This window comes from Etheostoma spectabile, chromosome 1 (genome assembly GCF_008692095.1).
Source record: "Etheostoma spectabile isolate EspeVRDwgs_2016 chromosome 1, UIUC_Espe_1.0, whole genome shotgun sequence".
Classification (NCBI taxonomy): domain Eukaryota; kingdom Metazoa; phylum Chordata; class Actinopteri; order Perciformes; family Percidae; genus Etheostoma; species Etheostoma spectabile.
In genome coordinates this window covers 2,296,926-2,319,314 of record NC_045733.1, presented here as the reverse complement: position 1 = coordinate 2,319,314, position 22,389 = coordinate 2,296,926, and the positions used below count along the sequence as shown (strand labels likewise).

The following is a 22,389-nucleotide window of genomic DNA, read 5'->3' as shown; positions in this document are numbered from 1 at the left end:
AACGACCAAAGAGCACAACAAATGTACTGCTGGTGCAGAGGAGCAGTGGAGCTTTTAAAATTAAAACCTCACTCGTACAAACCGTAAGACTGATTACACCACACACCAACAAAAGATTACAACAGTGTGTGTTCAGACAGATCTATGTGCACACACACATCAAATTAGGAATACTACTAGAATTACTAGCTGCAATTGTAAAAGCTACTAACTGTGTTGGCCTCTGCAGATCTGCAGAGCCAAACAACACACACACACACACACACACACACACACACACAACACACAACACACAACACACACACCACACACACCCTATTGGTCTTACCATTCATTTTTGCAGGCGGCAGAGGTACAGAGGGGGAACTCCTGTCGGCGTCCTCAGTTATTGCTCGAGGCCATCTGCAAAACACACACAGTTACAGCCCAGTCATCAGTCAATACTGCAGCTAAGACAGGGTAGGGGTGTCACTGAGAGGAGGGAGAGAAAAAAGGCAGAGAGAGAGATTCTGGTCAGTCAGCAGAGTCAAACAGGGCTCCTCCTGTTCTCTTCAGTCAGGAGCACTCTGGCCACGTCCCAAAGCTTTTTAACTACTGGGACATGTTCCAATATACTATTCACACAGACCATGGTAGTGGCCAGACACCAATACTACACAAGCTAGAGCGATAAACCCTCATGAGAAAGCATATACACTCACTGTTGTGTCCAGTAATATATAAACCCCTGTTCAGTATTATGTTGAACTAGTTAAAAAAGACCTTAAGTGTTGGGGTGTTAGGCAGACAGTGTTCGTTTTAACCTCATAACGGTATAGTAATGATAAATGTTATACATATGTACATTTTGAAGAAGAGTTTTGTGTTGTCATTTGTGCATTGTAAAGCTTTGAGATTGACAACTAAAGGTTTACAGCCATGCTAGCGGCTCTGTCAGACTGCTATATGCCGCAAAACATCAGCATGCAAACATGCTCTGTCAATGCTAACATAATGATGAGAAGCAGGTATGTTTACCATGTTCACCATTTTATTTGAGTGTGTTAAACCAGGCTAACATCTGTAAAGTTCAGCTGAGGCTGATGAAAAGGTTTTGCAGGTTTTTTATCATAAACAACAAAAAATGGTCAAATTAACATTTTATTCTGATGATGGCACTATATGAAAAGGCAGAGGATCATCAAAATGATCACAATTTCCAGATAAAATGTCATGGCAATCCATCCATAGTTTAGAAATCTTACTAAAACTGCTTGAGGAAAAGTCTGAGGATCATCAAAGTCATTAGGATACATCCTCTGGAGACATAAATGTCTGTAAAACACAAAATGGGTATCCATCCAGATGTTGTTGAGAAGTTTCAGTTTGAACCAAAGTGGAAAACAGACTGACCAACCAACCGACTTTGCCATCAAATAAATCATTTCCCTACCATTTAACTGATTTCAAACCTGCTTTTCTGTCACCCACGACTTTCTTTGTTTTCTGTATTATGGTGTAATCCCACTCTTGTTGAGTCAAGCACATGCACAGCAAGTGTGGGAATGCAGCTGCTGTCGCATAAACCTGTTTGATGTAACAGGAGGGCCCCTTTCTTCTGCAAGGTTATGCTTTGTAAGTTTTAGGTAATAAGTGACTACATTTACGGTGGAGATGTCTGTCCCCATTCTCTTTAATAAATGTCAGTTTACTACAGTAAAGACTTCTCAGCAGAGTAGTCAGATGAAAGAGACAGCTAACTAATCAGAACTAGAGAACGTCACTGATTCATTATTTTGAATCTTTGTCATTATTAATTAGATGTGTTGTTGTTTTTCTTACATTGCTTGGAATCTTTAGGTTGAAGTTTGTGTTAGATCCCATGGTTAATGTACTGAACTATGTATCCAAAGACTAAATGTACCATATATGGGCCCTGTGTTGACAAAAGACCAATGACTTGTATAATGTTGGGTTTCCAGCATGTTTACAGGTCTCATCTGTGACTGCAGGGCTGTTCCACCTGTTGAAACCGTCAACTCACAAAACATTTTTACCATGGGATAGAAAGTGTGAACTTTTGCTTCAACACAGGACATATAACAGAAGGCCATAAGTACTATGAGTATTACATTTTAAGCATTAATTTTGAATGTACTGAATATCTAACATCTAATACTGATTCATCATGTTGGTACTGTAGCTTCCACATTCACTTTATTACTGGTGTGCTGAACACCTGCTCCATGACTATCTCTCTTCCATCAGCCAGTCAGACTCACATGATGTAGTCGGAGAAGGAAAGACATTCCAATCTCTCCTCTCAACACTTCCTGCCCAGTAACCCAGACTCAAGCATTTCCTCATCTGACGTCAGTGTGATCATGGATGTTGGCAGAGGGACAGCTTTGATGTCCCAGAAAATAAGAGCTAGGACCTGGGACAGTACAAGAATTATACATTGACGGGTGATTTTTAGCACGCTAAATAACTGATCGCTAAAAGGACAACATCAGTGAGATAAAAAGAGAGAAATAGAGGGAGAGAAAAACAGAATGAGAGGGATCATGTGTAGCTTTTGTGAAAGCGATCTGACCAATGCTCTTCCAAGGGCAGAGAACAGCAAGGGAGGGTTAATCTACTACCTGCCGTCTGTCGCTCTGCCTCTCTCCTTCCCTCCTCCTGGGTCAAGTCCTCCTGTACTTCATCCTCACGCTTTCAGTTTTTTGCCTTATTCTCTTTCATTCTGCCATTGTTTTTTATATGCTGTCTTTATTAAATATTGGAGTATGAGTGTGAACATATGGAGACTTCCCTTATTAAGAATGTAGTCAGTAGTAGGTCATGTACTTTGCAGCAGTCCCAACACAGATACAACACGACTGCATTATTTTTAATAGTCCAGTGTGGTATATGTCAACACAAGACGTGATTGATAAGCTAACATCAGCCAAACAGAATCAGCCATTTGGTATTGGTCAGGCTCTAGAGTGTACCCTCTGGTAATGCAACACTGTAGGAATTATAATGAATAAGTGAAAGATAGCAGTGGACTGTCTGCTTTAAGGTTTACTGTTTCCAGAGTGACTTTTCTTACTGTACGCCTGCCTGACCGACTGAACGAAGGACTTGGCTGGCACGAGTCACTGACTCCAGTGGTAGACTCAGCTTTGCAAAATCTCATGCAAATCCTTTCTAGAAACAAACTTCAGCTGTACTTCTCCTGTGTTGCAGGGACCTATTAAAAGCCACTAAAAACAAGGTTGTAAAACAGACTCTAGGCTACAGGAAAGCGGCTGTGAATGAAAGCCTGATACACTGTTTTGATAGTGTTACAGTCGGCACCATAGAGAGGGAGAAACACAGTATTACATTTAAAGATTACACAAAGTTTTAATTTTTTAGGGTTTTCATGATCGCAAAAATTTTAATAAGCCAAGAAAAACTTTCAAACCACTTTGTGTAGTCTGGACACTACATTCTTGTAATGAAAAGAGACTAGCGACTTTAAGCAAGACTTTGATTTCCTTCCAGCTCTAGCTACACTACACTACGCTATATTTAATCCACAGAAAGGGGATGCACAATATCATACATGTACATTGTACAGTAAAAACCACCCTGTTTTTTGTGGTTTTGTAGTCCATTTGAGGATTGACATTTTACTAAAGTACAAACATGGACAGTCCTGTCAGATCGGTGGTATAGTTTGATTATTTTTGGAAAGAGTAAGACTAAGATAGCACTGTGCCTTACTTTTTAAGGTGTGGCCCAATGCTGAGATGGTGCCCACACATGGTGTTGTCATTTTAACATATGACTCATAATGGGTCCCAACTTGTAGTTAACGAAACAGCTCTTCCACAGTCATGAAGAGGTGGGGCCTCATTGGCCAGGTGTAACCGCAATCTGTGCAATGCGACCACAATTTGACCACAAACATACACCCAGTAGGTTTAACCCTTGTGTTGTCCTTTGGATCCCAGAGATCCTCCTGTATTCAAATGTATTTTTCTGCTACCGTGGCCTCGGCCTCTGGGGTCCCGAGACGCATCCTGCACTCGAACGTGTATGCCACTAGCTTCATTTCATCCTCCGGGGTCCCTGGGACCCGATGGACGAGGCGGGATTGGGGTGGAACATGCACATAATTGCATAAAAATAAACAAGGGTCTCCGAGACCCGAAGGGCAAGGCAGTTGAGATTAAATGAAAAAGGCCTCGGTATCCCGAAGCACAACGCAAGGCTAATACAAAAGATAATAAAATAAACAAGTTCCCATGACACGAAGGACAACACAAAGTTTAATGGTCACCAAACTCTGCCTCATCCTACATGACTGCCCATCAAAAAGCTACAAGTAGTAGCAGTAGCTAGCGAGTCTTGTGATTTAATAACAAATTACTCCTGTCTGGGGCACCTAGATAGCTCAGCTGTTGGAGTGTGCGCACCATGTACAAAGGCTCAGTCCTTGTCGCAGCAGCTGCAGGTTCAACTCCAACCTGTGGCCCTTTGCTGCATGTCATTCCCCCTCTCTCTCCTCTTTCACATCTTCAGCTGTTTTTTATAATAAAAGGCCTAAAATGCCCCCAAAAAATCTTTAAAAATGACTCCTGTTCATGGCTTTGAATCTTGGATTTGAGACGCGTCATGTTAACAAGTCTGCCAGCTCTGCTTAGTCTATATCCTTGACGCTCCACTTCTGGGATTGCTCCATTGCCGCCAGAAAATCCGCCGGATTTCACTCATTTAGGCCAGATATCCGCTGCCTTGGGCTTCCTTTGTGTTGCCATTTTAAACTCTGATAGCCAGACTCTTCCCCAGCGCAATTTGGAAGAGGGTAGTATTTCTATAGTAGTATTTAAAATTGATTTTTTATGAAATTTTTAAACTGTATGTACTTATTATCTAGCCCGCCTTCCCTTTCCCTAAGTACCAATGGTCAGGCCGCCATTGTAAATAAGAACCTGTTCTTAATGACTTGCCTGTAAAAAATAAAGGTGAAAAAGGCTCTTGCAAAGTGAGACTAGCCTACCTCTGCCTTACTATTTTGTTGCTGTTGCATATTTAGAATCCAATCACAGTACAGGCAGAATTAGACAATAGACAGGTCTCCATGATAGGAACAATCACAGCTGACCATACTGTAATCCTAAACCTATTTTCAGCTGCGGATTCTAACAAGACAAATCCAGGCCTACATTATCCATTACAGACCATAGCGGCCTGTGAGCAGGCATACACAATGGCATGGTTCTGAAACTAGTAAAGCTAAAAGGAGTGCTTCTCCCATTATTACACCTGTGCTTTTCCTGCTATGTCAAGTCAAAATGTCTTCTGTGAAAAAGGCATGTTGGTCCAAAGCAATCCCTTTTAATTAGCCTGAGTGCGGGGCTGTTAGTTCAAATGTTCAAACTTCTTTCAGTTTTCACATTTTCTTGGGCTAAAAAAAGAATTGCATTGAACAATTTTTCAACGTCAACATGAGCCACTTAATGCTGCATTAATGCCTGACTGGAGTGTGGTGTTAGAAGAAACACCACACAATTGTTTTTAATTTTATCGCTTGGCTCTGTCGGTCAGACCTCACCTTCATCAGTTCTACTTCAGTTCTTTCCGAAAAACTGGGACATTTCCGTCTCTCAGTTGGTATATACAACAATGAAAGCTGTTGGATAAGCAACCTGGCTGTCCCTGACCTTGGCTGCTTCCGTAGCAGCTTTGAAACCTTCATGTCTCTTTCTCTCACCGTGAGAGTAGCTGTCCATGTCTGTTTGTCCGTTACACTCTGTTTAGTGCACACTTTTTTTTTTTTTTACTGCCATGTACACTATTTTACATTGACAGAAGGATATATGGAACACAACGAAAACCACACATACACACGGGTTACACAATGAACCTTTTCTCTGATTGATTTTTAGCCTCCTCACCCTGCGTGTGTGTATTTGTTTCTATGCACAGTTTCCCATGCTCCTACGGTTGTCCATCTACTTTATCTCTCATTTCCCTCTTTTCTGTGTTTTTATTTGTTTTCGGTCTTTCTCTTTAGCTGGCTTTGTTTAGTATTTTCAGCACAGTGCATCCACCCACTCTGCCATAAATACCCTAACAGTGGCATTCACACACTCAGAAAGTGATGCAAAGGCCTTTTGAAGTGTTTCAGATAGAGTTTGATTAACACGGTTTGCAGTGCTGTGTTTTGTATGCTTTACAGGCAAGGCATTCCTCTCCCTCCTTTGGTCTGCCTTGACCCACCCTGATTTGTCATATTTCAGGGGAATATGACAGATCTGTAGAAAGTACTCCAAAAATGGCTGCTCATTTCATAGTATGAACTTAAGTCAAAACAGGATATTTCTAGTAGTACTGTGTTTGCATATGTGCACGTGTTTCCTCTCTATCGTCTTCACTAAAGCTTTAATGGAGAAGATATTAAGGAGGAGGTGTTAAAAGGCTTACAATTACAAACCTTACAACTGCTAAATAATCTTTTAACAAACCAACACTGGGCCTGTCCAGATGTGCTCTCTGTTGTTGTAATGCTGCAAATACTCCAAGTCACACTTGTAACAGTAGTGAAGTTCTCAAGTAGCATGACAGTAAAGAAGAACATCGGCAACTCAGCATATGATAACCATACTGATAATGTTAACATTGCATAAATAATAATGAATCTGCAATCTGACATCTCATTTTAGAGAAAGGGCTAAGGCAAAACTCAACTTGCAGCCATTAATTGTCTTGCCTTGAGGATGCTTCAGCCAAAAAAAAGGTTGCGATTATGGTGATCAAAACTAGGTTAATCAGTTCTCTGTCATGCAATAATAACATAATTACAGTAAGGTGGAGAACAACAAATAAAGCCAATTTTCAGCATTAAAATTGCAAAGAGGTAAAGGAAACTGTTGCTAGCAAGACTGATGTAACTTAGAAGTACATTACTGGCAGTGACAGAGACACTGCACAAAAGCAGCTTGTCAAGCATTCCATCTCTGTACTAAGCTATGTGCATACGGAGTGTATCACCGTGTGTGTCAAAACAATGGCACACAACCACACTTTTTTAACAACCGAACATTCATGCAAAAATGAACATATTAACACCATTGGGACCAATGCAATATTTTTCTGGCTTTAATACTGGTATCTGGTATCAATATCTTCAGACTCTTCAACATGTAGGCTAGCTTACATCAGGCCTTTTCAACGGAATTATTACCCTGCCCACTGTACCAAAACATCTGTTCTGTGTCTCTCACCTAATTTTATTTTCCAAGGTAAAACTCCTAATACAATTGCTCCATGGTCACAAGAATGTTGAAAGGCTCTATGGTTTCACTGCAGAGATGCAACATTTCAGTCAGGTTATCAGTGTCAGGAAACGCTGAGACTGCTTAACCCCAACATTTGCATTAGAATGGACATCAACATGAAAACTGCTGATGTCGATCGCTGCTGCACTTGACACGATAGCTTTTTGAGCAGAAAAATGCAGAAGGAATTAAAGTTTAATAAAAGGTTGAGTACAAGAAAAGGTTGCATTTTTTTATTCTTCTGAAATGAAGTTAGTTGTGCCAAATTTCCCTTCAGCACATGCAGACTCATGAACTTGACGAAAAGTAAATAGGGGGAGGTGCAAATAAATCTGCATTTGTTTGGGTGTCAGAAGTAAGTAAACTCGACTGGTGGTATTACAACAAAATGAAAAAAAAAAACATTAGTATCCACTGTAATCATCCTGTACATTATTAATAATTAAATACTGAAAAAAAAAACAAGTATTGTGGATTCCTACAATACACTGTTTGGGTTCCTTGTATCTTGATGTTGGACATTCTGCTTATTTACTGGTGGCTCTGATCACGTCACTTTAGACAATTTGTCAGAAGAACAGAAGACCGACTATAGGACAACCCAAAATAGGCAACATTTCAAAAATATAAACATAAGTGAGCACTGCTAATCTATTGTGAATCACAGATATTCTGAATTCACAACCTCAACCTGACTCGAACATCGCTCAGTACAGTGTCTGTTTGAACGTGAAACTGATAGAGTAACATTCCCTGATCACTTGTCACCAGTCGGTCTGAGACTAGCAACCTGCTCAACTCGTTTGAACAGAGAGGAGTTTAGGAGAGTGACCAGCAAATCTGCCTTTATAAACGTACAACGCCGTCCAAAAGTAACGTTATCAATAAATACCCAGTGTCTAGGTCTCAATAACACCCAACATCTAATGAAATCATAACTTAGCTAGCTAACCTAACGTTAACTCCCATCCCAGTTGAGCATCAACCATCTTTGAAGATACATATTTTCTTAATATTCCTAAATTAAAGACCAACTAAACAGACATCAAAAGAAGAAAAAAAACTATACATATTAAATAAGCGTCCTCGAAACATAAAAGGAATCTATAGAACCATTAACGTAACACTATTAAACTTACACTCGTGCTTAGATAAGCAGTTTCGCTTGCGTACCTCTCTCACCACGGCCACAAAACATCAACTTCCGAGCTTCCGACGGGCCTGAAGTTATCATCCACCACTTCAAGACAGTTTCCCAGACACACCGTAAAGGTTTATTATCCAAGGAGAGCAGTATTTGTGGGGATAAATGTTAAAGTTTAGCAGCAGTGTTACTCCGAGAACCTGTTGCTGACAGCTCAGTGTGAGTGTGTCACACCAACAACATGGCTGACGGCGACTGATCGGAGGCTGTTAACGTCTGACCGTCCACCGAGTGGGAGGAGAGACACGGGGAGGAATAAAAGTTGGAACAGATGGGAAAGCGGAACAATTGATAGGAAAGCTGATGGGAGAAAGATAAGAGAGAAGGGAACACAATAACTAACTTACAGTATTTTTTCTCATTTGAAGTCATGACTTTATAACGTCACCCACAGGTGCTCTAACGTTGTACATATTATATATTATGTCGATACGGACAGACCCGATGTTGTCTGACATTTTACCCCGGACCATACATTAGTGATGTCTCCTAAATATTATGCCTGTTACTTATGCAAGTAGAACAGTAGCCAAGCTATAGGTCCCGATGAGGATGACCTACTTTATGGAAATAAAATGTATTTCTATGGGCCTAACTGGTAAATAGTAAGGTTAGGTTTGGGCCTATATTATAGTTTACTACCGTATGATAATGCCGTTAAAAAATCTGAATAATTTACAATTAAATAAAAGTTGCATGCGTTTTCTACAGTTTGGTTAGCTCCTACAAACAAACAAACGACATAACCCACAGTATATTGCGGCTGCTTTACGTTACGTTTTGCGACTCTGTCGAGAGTTTTCTGACGTGACGTACCACGTTTCATACAAACCGATACAAACCTGTACGACATCCGTGGTTGAGTTACTAGTTTAGCAAAACATGTTTAATAAAAAGCCCCGGAGGAACTTTCGGCGGAGAAAAGGGAACTCCAGTGACGAGGAGGATGATCAAGAGAATAGAGGAGATCGAGAGGAAAGTGAGAAAGCTCCAGCCGCGGTAAATAAACCGTCCAAACTGGCCCAGGGCCGCGGCATCACTTGCAGCTCCAAGCGGGAATCGACGCCTCCCAAGCCGGACAGCAGTGACGGAGATGACGGCGAGACGCTGGAAGTTACAGAAGAAAGAGAAGAGAGGAATAAAGACAGTGATGGGTTTAAGACGAAAACAAACTCCTTCCTCAGTTTCTCTGACGACAAAGAAGGTAACGTTAGGTGTCAATATGGCGTTTGAAGTCAATATATTCAAAGATGGACCCCAGCCACACACGTTTAAAAACGTTAACGTCAAAGTTACTCAACGAGAAGTGGTAACAGACGTTAGAGCAACATACGAATCAGAAGAAAGATGAAAGCTATGTGCCTGGAATTGCCAGCAGGAATGAGGATTGGTGTTGTATTAACAAGATTAAAAATAATATACACGTAACGTTATAATAAGTCAAAAGGGAAGTTTTTGATCATGGAATTCTGATTTTGTTTTTACTGTCTTAGCTGAAGAACCAACATTTAAACTGAAGAGGTCCTCTGATAAAGCTGTACTGTTCCAAGTAAGAAAGAAGGAGGCTTCACCTGCCAAGACCAACCAAAGCACAGGTGGGTACCTGACTGGTTGACGTTAGAAACATTCATGACCACTAGCAGATCACTGATAGATATTGTATTACCCACACAAATCTTCATTAATATACATTATACATATACTAAATACATGTCGGGAGCCAGATTATTAAGTAAACCTACCAAGTGTGGTTGAATTTCCAGCTTATGAACTCATGCTATTTAAGTTGAGAAAATGATACCCAGATGTCATTCAGGTCAGTGTCCAACATAACCTCAGAACTTTGTCTCAGGCAGACAACGCTGTGTCTCCATGGAAGACGGGAGACGTAGCAGCTGTATGATAAGGCAATACTGCTCCTCCTGCCAAGGCCATAGAGAAAGTAGACACATAACACATTTTGTCTGTGCTGAGATATGTGGGCGCGTGCAAATTTTACGTGGAAGGTTCAGCTAAACACCTCCAGCGTGAGTTTAAATACACCTTCAGGAACACAGGAACTTTATAGAGTCGGGACAGCACGACACAATAACACATCGTAGTTATGCAGACTGTACTGCCTACCTAAATTCTTTCCTCAACTGAGTGTTCATTAAATGCTTCTGTGTAATTCATCGAGGTCTCACGAATCTTCTTCACATATGTGAAATGAGTTGTGCTGCTCCTGAGGTTTTCCCTAAAACTTAGCATACAGTAATGCAGTCTATGCATTTATATAAATTAGGGCAGACTTGTGATTTGAGGAAATGGGTGGGTGAGCATATCAGCAGAGACAAAGAAGATTCTGGCTAGTGTACACATTTTTGTTTTCAAAGAGGTTCCTGTACAAAACTCTTACCTGTTGAAAATGTTTCAGGAGTGTCAGCCTGCAAGATTACCATGTTTTTATGATTGAAGTAGTATTTAAGATTTCCATCCTATTTCACTAATTATCTAGACAATAATAAGATAATGTTTGCCAACATCATTCTACTTTGAAATTTGTGGTATGTCTCTCTCTTATCTCTCCCAGTCCCAGCAGGTGGAGGTGTCCCAACATGTGCTTCTCCCAGGCAAGAATATGACAGTCTGGCTTCACCATGTGCTCTGCATGATGATGATGATGATGATGATGACACCGACAAAAATGGCGATGACTACAATAAAAGTGATGAAGGTGATGCCAGGTCTCCCTCAGCTAGCTCCGCCTCAGACTCCAGCCGTTCTGCTACTAAACCAGGTAGGTGTTTTTGTGGGAGTGTACTGTATGTGTGTATGTCAGCAAAAAAATCTGTTTTAAATGTGTTTTAAATCCACAGATGGTTGTTGGTGTGTGCATGATAAAGGTTTTAAAAAAGACAAAGTCAACATACAGTGTGTGGCGGCTACAGGTTCTAGTACATTGTTCATTTGGGCTGCATGATATGGAGAAGTGATTGTATACAGTGTGTGTAATAAACATGTTAAAATTGTGATATAAGATGTGAAAAGACTTAATTATGTTATACACAGAAATGCTCAAAGCGATTAAAAAAACAACAACATTTTTTTAACATTAATATGCGTTCCCCCGGCCAGTCTTTGGTCCCCCAGTGGCTAGAAATGGTGATAGATGTAAACCAAGCCCTTGGTATCCTGCTCTGCCTTTGAGAAAATGAAATCTTATATGGGCCAATCTGGAATCTTGCCCCTTATGGGTGTGTTAGTGTGAGAGAGAACAGGTGGATTTGTGTTTGTCTGCCATACATGATGTTCCTTGTGTATACCTGCATTCATTTATCTGTTGGTTTGTCTTTACAGTAGTTATCCCTAATGCTGAAGAGATCAAGGCAGCCAGGTGGCAACGCCGCGCCACTCGAGCCCAGAAAGAATTCATTTCCCTGGACAGAGATGGCCACAGTTCCGCGGGTAGCACCCCAGATCACTACAGCAGGGAGGATGAAGAAGACAGAGTGGATGATGATGTGATGATGAGGCAGATGATCATGAAGAAGAATCGAGTTTGCACCAAGATTGAAGAGCATTAGGGAGAGGATTGCCGAGAAACTTGGTATAAGAGGCAGGGAGAAATGATTGTATCGGTGATATTTTGCTAAACATGGAATTGGCACAAGTAAACTAAAATGGTCTGTTTGAAAATTACATTATGATCATCTGGCTGCAGGAAAAGCTCTGCTTGTCTTGCGCCAAATTGTGGGCATATGAAGTGTACTTTTTTGTCTGCTTCTGTAATCTAGGGGAGAGTGATGAAAGTCTCTCAGGAACTGATGGAGAAGAGCAGGAACTTTGGGAGGAGACACAAATTGAGAAGGGAGTCAAGAGACGGCCCGGAGATCAGGTAGGAAGAGAGGCAGAACTCTTACTCCCCCCCCCCTTTTTTTTTCTTACATTTCTTTTTCCTGTATGTTTTCCTGTCTCTTTCGAGTGTCCTTTTTCTGTGTCTCACTCTTTCTGTATTGAACTCCCATTTAGTTTAAATCTGGATGCTCTGGAATGGCAGAATAGTCTCTTTTTTTCTGAAGACTCAAGTCTTCCATCACTTTAACTACTCCTTTGAGTACTGCAGCTTTGTCATCCTTCATCCTTGTTTTTTCTTCCCCTCAGAGCCCATCTGGCAGTGATTCCAGCAGCTACAGCAGCAGCAGGAGAGACAGACGACGACGACGACAACACAAGAGATTAACAGGTGTCAGATCCCTAAAAACTCTTCCTCCCATCAGTGTTTCAATGATCAAGAAGAGGATTACAGCAAAGTAAGTTTCCTCCTCTACATCATCAATTTGACATTTGGGTAATGTCCCTAAGGTTATGTATGTATTTTTTCTACTAATATGGGCTAACAGTTAACATAGAAACGATCAGACATACATTTAAATGTCCTCTGTAAATAGACAGTATTAGATGCTGCTGCTGGTAGGGGCAGTAAATGACAACTTGACCTACTTTCTCTAAACTACGATGCTGTAAAGTCTAGACTCAATCAGGTCTCTAACGACAGTACATGGAGCGTTTGCCTTTAACAGAGCAACAGTAATAACCTGATATACCATAATTACTGAGATTAAACTACATTCTCGGTTATATTTGCATTGAATACGCACTGATACGTTACTAGTCCAGGAGAGCGAGCTGCTGTACTGACAGGGAGAAAGAGACTGCGTCACTACAAATAGGTTGCACATAAGGGGGGAGTGGCTGCCACGTAAGAGGCAGCAAAGCGCAAAGCCCAAAGCAAGTGTCTTTGCTAGTTTCGGACCGACACAGTTGTCACTTTCTCGTTCACTAGGATAAGCGTGTGTCTGACAGGGTGGAGAGCAAGGCATGACAATGGTGGCTCTCCATCGGGATGCTGGTCGACCTTCACAATGGAGGATGATATCGTCCATCGGCACAATCCTATTTGATATAATAGCAATAAAATTCATGATTCAAATATTGGTCTGAAATGTCGTGATGTTTATATAATTTGTCCTAGTACCTTTTGAAATGAGTCCCAATTGCCAAACGTACATATGTTGTAATCAAACATATACCTTACTTAACTCTACATCTTGTACTAATTTTTCTCTCTCTCTCTCAAGACTAGACTCCTTGAAGGAGGTGCACAGAGCACGGCAGGCAGAGTTGAAGAGGATGGAGGGCGATGTTGAGAGTGCTAAAACCTCTGCGGAAACTCTGGAGGAAAGTTCATCAGAGAGCCAGCTGAAGTTTTACAGGGCTATGACCCTCTTTATCCACAACCTGGTGGAGTGTCTACGAGAGAAGGTCAGAAATGAGTAAATGTGTTCCCTAAATGTTTGCTGTTAACTGTTGTATAAAAGCAAATATGTCAAATAATAAGGTATAAGGTAATAGAACCTAGAATTGTTCCTTTCCAATGTGATGACAGTACAACAAATAGCAGGGTGTCTGTTAGAGAAGGTTGCAGTTTTAGTTTGAGAGCTGGTTGGCAGGCTTCAGGTTTTTGTAGCCATGTTTTGGTTGATGGAATGGTTGTCATATTGTGATCATTGTGTGTATTAATATTAATGATAAAAACGGAAGATTTTACATAAAACACGTCTGTGTGTTTTAATCTCTCTTTCCATTTAAAGCTGTCTGTCATTATAATCAACAGTAACAGCTTGTCTGGAAAAATGTTAGCTCTACTACTGAGCAATAATGTAAAACTAAGAAACAGACAGATGGTGATCATTTGCTGACTAAGGATAATTTGTTGATTGCAGGTTGTTGAGATCAACTCACTGGAATTGGATTTGCACTCTCTGCTGTCTGGCCAGATGGATGCGCTGTTAGCACAGAGACGACAGAGGACCAAGGAACAGGCTGATTGCCTGCAGCAGCTCAGCTGTGAGTAACATCTGTGTGTCCATGTGTCTTCTATGTGCATTTGTGTATCTGTACAGTATGTCTCACAATAGTCTCCGGAAGAAATATTGAATAATAACAGGATTTTTTTTTTTTGTTCATGCTTTTTTTACCTGACACAGATGGAACCTCAGCCAGTGGAACAGAAAGTCAAGGGTGAGTGTAATAAAAATATCTGTGAAGATGACGTTTTCCAAAGAAGGCACTACTTCTAAGGTGCATAGAGAAGGCAAAGAAATCTAAAGAGATCAAAACTTCAGCAAAACTTGTAGTACATAGAATAACTCTAGAACTTGTGGCCTTCATCAGGGTCATTATGAAACACATTACAAACCCCAATTAAATAGAGTTGGTATGGATGCCCAGATGGCTCAGTTGGTAGAGTGGGCGCCCATAAACAGAGGTGTACTCCTCAACGCAGTGGGCCCTGGTTTGACTCCGACCTGCGGCCCTTTGCTGCATCTCATTCTCCCTCTCTCTCCCCTTTCATTTTTTGAGCTGTCCTAAAATATAGGCTGAAAATGCCCAATAAAATAATCTTTAAAAAAAAAATTAGGTTGGTATGAAAAGAGAACCAATCATATAAATGCACACACATAACAGGCAATAGTGCACCTACAAAGGGTGATAGATAGATAGGTGAAGATAACATTTTCCAATATCTTCTTTGGTTTCTTTTTTTTCCCTCAAATATTCTACACATAATTAAGATTGCTGTAATAGTAAATAAGAAATGTTTACAAAATGAGGGGGATGCACAAGGTGAAATCGGTGCTACACTCTACTCTTACACATACAGTATGTGTGTATGATATTTGTCTGAAATGTTGCAGTGAGGCCAACTCTGTTGTTAAAGCTGAAGAGGATTTGGATATACCTGAAGACACACAGCCCTCAGCCGAAGAGGAGGAGCAGCTGCAGAAGAAGATAGGTGAGGAGAAGGAATTAAATCTCTTCAACTGACAACTTCCGCCTATACACCAGGGTTTTATTTGACCCGGCTTTAACACTATATTTAAGTGTGATACGGTAACATTTTGCCAGGCTACAAGACAAGTCTGTACAAAACTGAAGCTCTCTCTCTTCTCCTCTTGTTTTTACTCTTTCACATTTAACATTTTATGACAAAATTAGCATAATATCCTTAGACGAGGGAAACAGAAGTACAGGTTGAATAAAGTGATCCCTCGGTTGTTTTTGTCTGACTCTCTTTCCTTCCCTGTCTGCCCACTCTGCAGCTGATATCCTGTTGAGGTCCCAGACAGTGTTTTCTGACGTCCAGGACGAGTTTAGCGATGTTAAGAAGATTCTGTCCCATTTTGAAGAATGGAGAGGATCTTACTCTGACTCTTACCACAGTGCCTACATCTCTCTGTGTCTGCCCAAGTTGTTGAACCCCATCATAAGACATCAGCTACTGGCGTGGAACCCACTAAAGGTACACAAACACAGAGGCCCAATACCCAAAGTCCGGACTCACAGACTTTGGTGCGCATTCTCGCGAAATTTGTAAGAGCTTGTCCCAAAGTGGAATTTCAAAGGGTGCAAGGGTTTGAGAACACACTTACCGAGCCCTTTCCGTGAGTGTGCAAGGATGCAGACTTCACCAAAGGGAATTACCCACAGTTCAAAGCGTTGTGACGTTTACTGCGAGACCTTAGGGAAATCTGGAAACTACAAAGGTAAACAACAGCACGACACACAACCACGGAACAGACCTGTTGTCCAGCTTGTAAAACAAGAATTTGAACATTTTAAATCAGCCAGCCGTCTCTTGTGCCTTGGCCGTGTAGAAAGCAACGAACTTAAAATAAATACCGGGGCGGCCTATAGCTCACCGAGTAAGTGCGCTCGCCCCCTGTTGACTGAGTCCTGCAGCGGCCCGGGTTCAAATCCAGCCTGTGGCCTTTTGCTGCATGTTATCCCCCATCTCCTCTCTCTCTCTATCCTCTCTCTCTCTTCTCTCTCCTTTTCTTCTCCTCTCTCTCTCTCTCTCTCTCTCTCTCTCCTCTCCTCTCCTCTCTCTCTTCTCTTCCCCCCCCCCCTTTTACATGTCTATCCACTGTCTCTGTCTAATAAAGGAAAAAAAAAAAATGAAAATACCCAAACCGGCAAATGTCAGCAACATCTTTGTTATTAAACATCACCAAGGTAACCTGTGATCTCGTGAAGTGCTGTCCCAATCCCAATTATACCTATCTGCCCATGTGGCCTCACACACTTACTCACTTAGCACCTGAGATCAATTAAGTCTGTGAGTCTTTAGTCCGTAGTCCTCGGGGCTCACTTTGGGATTGGGCCAGAGACTCGCTCCCACACCCACACCCACACACACACCACACACACACAGAGAGAGATATGCCATAACATAACTTATGACATTATGTGTCCAATGTAATTTGTGTGTTTCAGGACAATATTGGTGACTTTGAAAACCTACCGTGGTTCACAGCAGTGGAGACCTTTTGTCATGGTCATGGCCATGAGGAGCTAGAGCACACAGACAGACAGACACTGTCTAATATCATCGAAAAGACTGTCCTACCCAAAATAACAGGTAACACATTCAAACAGTTATACCTATCCACCACTCATAAAATGAGCATAGGTGAAATGTAGTCAAATGCAAGAGAGAGCGTATAGTATTTGGGAAAGGCTGTTTGATGGTGCAAGTTCCTTGGAGCTAAAACAACTTAATTCAGGTTGAAATATCACTTTGGTCCCCGTCCGACAAGGTTTAACAATAAGTCTGTACAGGATTTCCTAGAAGAGGGGAAAAAATATTTTTTACTAGTTGCTGTACATGCTCCTTATTTCTAAGAAGTAAGTTAAGTTTATTTATATAGCACTTTTCAGATAAAAATTACAAAGTGCTTGACAATTAAGGGAAATACAAAAAAAGGCTAATAAAGAATAAAGTGTTCCTCATCTCCCTCCTCCTCTCTTCCACTGCATGTTCCAGTAACGAGGCTTCTCTACAACGGAGAGCCGGCTAGCATCCAGTTCTTCTGAGTGATTCATCATGTTTAAATCACATCAGTCTGTGTCAGACCACAGATGTGTCAAACTACAGAAAGTTCACCTTTTTTTCTTTTGCTCTCTTTGTTTAGCCTACGTGGAGCTGGTGTGGGATCCCATGTCCCGCCGTCAGTCAGTCTGTCTATCCGATGTTTGTCACCAACTGAAGGAGGACTATTCCATCTTTGAAGGAGAGCAGAGTAAACCGGTCAAGGTAAAGCCAACACTTACACATAGTTAATACAGAATCCATCCTGCAATGCCGTTTAGGCCCATTTTTAACATGGGTGACGTACAGTTGCATTATTTATGAAGTCATTTACTAACAAAATGTATAGAGTGTCTTTCAGAGTGTTACACTTTGTTGGTGGCAGACTTTAGTTTTTTAATTTTAGATTTTTTTTTTTTTTTAAGTTTCCTCTTTCTTTGACTGTGTGTGTGTGTGTGTGTGTGTGTGTGTGTACCTTTGGGTGGGTGGGATCAGGGTTGTTGTTTGTATAATTGTATTGTAAAATCTTGAGAAATACATTTACAAAAAAATGTTGCACCAAAGCAATAAATCCCAACTGATTTTTAGAAACCCTAATATCTAAAAAAATAAATAAAATAAGAAATGGAAAAAACGTTAATATACAATATGTATGAATTACAATAATGTGCATGTCAGTGTCATGTTTGTTAACAATGTGTATTTATCTCCCATGCAGGCATTGAAAGAGGCTGTGATCTGCAGACTGAGGAGCTGTGTAGATGAAGATGTCTTCATCCCTCTTTACCCCAAAGAGTCAGTTTCTTTTCCTGCTGCTTTCAGTATAAACTATTGCTGTCAAACGATTAAGATATTTAGTCATGATTAATTGCATTAATGTCATAGTTAACTCGTAATTAATCGCAAATAATCACACATTTTTATCTATTCTAAATGTCCCATTATTTTTTTTCTCATTTTAATGCTCTTATCAACATGGAAAAGTGGATTGGCTTGCTTTGTGCAAATGTTTTTTGTTTTTTTTATTGAAAACAACATTGGCATACAGCCTACCGTAGTGTTCAATTTCACACGTAACATTCTCACTTGGAGCAGTCGTTCACACTTGGAGTAAATAATCTCTCACATAGTGTAACACTGTCGGTCAATAAAAGGGTGGAAAAAATACTTTGACGAGGGGGTGGAAAATTTGCATCAGCTGTGTGCTTTGCCATCTAGTGGTATTTCAGACTGGACGTTCTACGGTGATAGCTCAGGTCCCCACGACAAAACCCACAGATCACTTTGGGCTTGTCAAGGGAACCGTTTGGCAACTTTTAAAAAGTAAACTTTATTTTTACCTTTCAGAATCCTATTGGCAGAACGTCAATCTCGCTATAAAAAAAAGATTGTAAAGCAGCTCAACTAACTGAAATTTCGATTTGATTAAAAGACTTTCAGCTGTAACACCTCTTGGATGTTTCAGTCATGCAAGAGTGGTAGGAAACTAGTTAGCAAGTGAGCACAGAAGTTTAAACAAGTACTTAGCTAAAAGTAACGAGTAACTGGCAGAATTCATTAGCTTAAAGTATTGCACAAGCGGCTAAAAGTAGGCCTACTGAATAAACAGCTAAAAGTTGTAGATAAACGGTTCAACCATTCAGTAATCTAAATACTGACAGTTCAATAAGTATAACAAGAACAATATCCACTATACTATAAGGAATGGTGTTATATTGTTATATAGTCATTTGGAACATACATTGGGAATCAATTAAAAAGGTTGGTGAGTTCATCTGACAGGGCTGTGGGGGCAGGTGAAACCAATAAGGTTGGCAACCACTGACTTACAAAGAGAAAGCAGGTATGACTTCACCCATTCTCCAACCAGTAGCCCCTACTCTTATAACACTTTTCCTGGTTTCACCAAAGAAGTCTCTTCTGTTCTCAGCATACAGTACAGACTAAAATATGACAAGTTTTTGCTTTATAAAAAAAACAAATTGTTGATCAATAACTTTCAAATTTGATGTATTGTTTAAAGATCAGGCCAATCAAAATGGTGTCAAATTTCTTCGTTATGTTCTATGGTATTTTCAATCTATTATTTATGGTTTGTTTTTCTCACCAGGTTCCTAAAAGACAAGTCGTGTCCTCAGTGTCGCTTCAGAGATCAACAGTTCTGGACAGCCGTAAAAGTACTGCTCTCTAACAAATGCTTTTTTTAAAACACTATATTCTCTAGTCTCTTCAAGTGGGGAGTCACATTCAGTACTCATTATTGTTTATATTAGCTACTAGGTAACATGGGAAGATGGGATTTGCTGCTTCCCGAGTTTGTATTAAAGGAACTGATGCTGGACAAACTGCTGAACCGATACTTGATGATCACCGTGTGCAGTCAGACACTGGACGACAATGCTGTCCATGCATGCAGAAAGGTGTTTAAATCTTTAACTTTTTTTTTACGTGGAATGTGTATATTTTTTGGTGTCTACGCATTCTTTATGTTTAACCTCACACTGCCTCTCTTTCTCCAGATAGCAGACAGTCTGCCGCTTTCTTGGTTCAAAGGAGAGAATGCCTGTTTGCCTCAGCTCCAGAATTTCAGAAACCACCTAGTTCAGAAAGTTCATACCATCTGCAAACAGCAGCCTCCTGAAGATCCAAACACTAGGTAATAAAAAGACATGTTTGCATGAGTAAGTTTTGGGAATTACTGTCAGGTCAACTTAGTCACAGTGAAATGGAGGGAAAAAAAATACTCTTTTGTCTTAATATAATGTAATTAAGCAACTGATAGATAAATGTTTCATTTATAAATAAGAAATTGTTTTCTTAAATACTTTTAAAGAAAAAGGCTGTCCGTTTGTGGTTATGTGATGACGCATTAGCAGCTGGACATAAAAGTTGCCTCCCTATTGCCCCGTCAAATGATGTCTGCACATTCAGTGACCAAATATGACATGATCACCTATTGTATTTGAATAAATTCATGTCGATATCATGACTTCTCTTCATACATTTATAACACTAATCCACTTTTGTATGTCCCTTTGTACTGTAGGTCCTCTGTGGTGGAAATGCTACAGATTTTGAGTAGAATCAGGTGCAATGACTCCATCATGGCGATAGCAGAGAAATACCACTATGAAGATGTCATCTACTCTCACCAACTGCTAAACCAAGATACTGCATGAACAACAAACTCTGTGGAGTGGACGGTGGATCAAACAGCAGACATAGTACACTGTCATTTTGAAAGCACGTCAAGACATTGACAGCAGGAGAGTAACTGAGTGGCCTCTGCCTTGTGGACTAGATCAAATATGGGAAGAGCCATGAGGGCAATTATGATGGATAGCATAATGGTGCGTGTGAAGTGGCGCATAAATTATGGGCCAAAAAAGATGGGTTACAAATTACTAAAGGAAGACGGCAAGAATACGGGGAGAATATAATCCAGTTTCCTGCTTTTTTTAAGTCATGAACAATTTGTCTATTTTGTACATGAGATTGTATTTTTATGAATAAATTGAGTTAAAATATGTAGTTTTTAGATTATACTTTTTATGTCAAATGTTATGTCCAAGATGACTTGTAAATACTCATCTCACTTTGAAAATAAGGTGATGGAAGAATCATTTAAATGTTAGACCTCTTTTATATATACACACACAAGTCAGATGGTTATACCAGCTGTCACCATGGAAACAAGCTCTTTTTGGTTAAGAAAAAACAGTATGAACCAGTATCTTATTTAGGTCAACTTTAATGGTATAGTAAAAGACAAGGGGGCGTTTTTTTGCGTCAAAGACTCGGATATCACCAATAATAACACACAAACACCTTATGCAAACCAGCAAAGACAACATCTCAAGTTACATGGGCGGAGGCTTGTATTCAGCAGCATTTTCCAATTTTGCCCCTGATTGAGGAATTTCCATCATCAAATACAAAGTCAGAGCTGACGTCTAACAGACGATTGGTAAGGGGAATCATTGTACATCTACTAGAAATTTAAAACTATTTCTGCCTATTTAGCCTGCAGGTCAGGGCTCTCTGATACAGGATAGTTCCCCAGCCTTGTGCAGGTAAAGTAAGGTTGGGTAAGCCCAGAGACAGTTCCCAGATTCACAAAGAGCTGTAACAATACCAGAAACATTCAGTTTTTTTTTTTTCTTTCAAACTTTCAGTGATCAGTAACGGTAGATAATTTACCAAAAAAAAAAGCCAGAACAAAATGATGAAGGCTTTTTTTTTTTCGTGTCATCTCTTCTTTCATCCCTCTCTCCTGGAATGGGCTACTTCAGAGAACACAACTAAAAAGTGTCAGGAAAGAAAAGTATGCAGTGTGGTGAAAGGGTGGCTGTGGCTCAGTGGTAAAGCGGTTGCCTGCCAATCGGAAGGTTGGTGGTTCGATCCCTGCCCCTGCAGTCATTGGCGAAGTGTCCTGGGGCAAGACACTGAACCCCGAGTTGCCCCCGGTGCTGCGCATCGGAGTGTGAATGTGTATCTGATGAGCAGGTGGCACCTTGTACGGCAGCCCCGGCCACAGTGTATGAATGTGTGTGAATGGTGAATGTTTCCTGTAGATGTAAAAGCGCTTTGAGCAGTTAAGATATATAAATACAGCACATTTACATTTAAACCAAATCAATCCAAATTTTGCTTTAACAACATAAGCAAAGCGATCAAAAAGAAGACACCAGAACCTGGGAATGGAAACAGCACAAAATATGGCTTATTTTCACAGGTCTGACTATAAGACTGAAGAAAATCAATGTAAACATTTACCTTATGGAGGATCAAAAAGTGGACCACTGCGACGTAAGGCTCCATACAGATACAGCTCTGGAACACGGGCCCGCCGACCCACACCAGAAGCCACGAGTACGCCAACAGGGTAGCGAGGCCATCACAGACATGTTCAAAGCTGTACGTACAGTACAGCTGTGCTGGCAGTCCTAAACGGTTAATTATCTCACAAACAGCCA

The 22,389-nt window shown here is 40.6% G+C and overlaps 2 protein-coding genes across 2 annotated transcripts in view; one reads left to right on the top strand and one right to left on the bottom strand.

The window, feature by feature from the left end:
• The window catches only part of itsn2b (intersectin 2b), a 37,703-nt gene extending 28,907 nt beyond the window's left edge, over positions 1–8,796 (bottom strand). The window contains exons 1-2 of the mRNA XM_032519767.1: positions 8,469–8,796; positions 329–402 (exon numbers count right to left, since the gene is read on the bottom strand). Of these exons, the coding sequence (XP_032375658.1) occupies positions 329–335 (7 nt within the window). The 5' untranslated portion in view covers positions 336–402; positions 8,469–8,796. The remainder of the gene's footprint in view (positions 1–328; positions 403–8,468) is intronic.
• A 490-nt stretch (positions 8,797–9,286) lies between these two features.
• On the top strand, positions 9,287–20,895 carry gcfc2 (GC-rich sequence DNA-binding factor 2). The gene is given in 20 exon segments (XM_032535099.1): positions 9,287–9,703; positions 9,993–10,094; positions 11,072–11,278; positions 11,839–12,002; positions 12,005–12,023; positions 12,026–12,088; positions 12,276–12,376; positions 12,643–12,791; positions 13,620–13,803; positions 14,265–14,388; positions 14,529–14,562; positions 15,240–15,337; positions 15,645–15,844; positions 16,819–16,963; positions 17,517–17,638; positions 18,132–18,208; positions 19,524–19,590; positions 19,687–19,833; positions 19,933–20,069; positions 20,460–20,895. Coding segments are annotated over 20 exon segments (2,595 nt in total). The 5' UTR covers positions 9,287–9,381; the 3' UTR covers positions 20,593–20,895.
• The last annotated feature ends 1,494 nt before the right edge of the window (positions 20,896–22,389 follow it).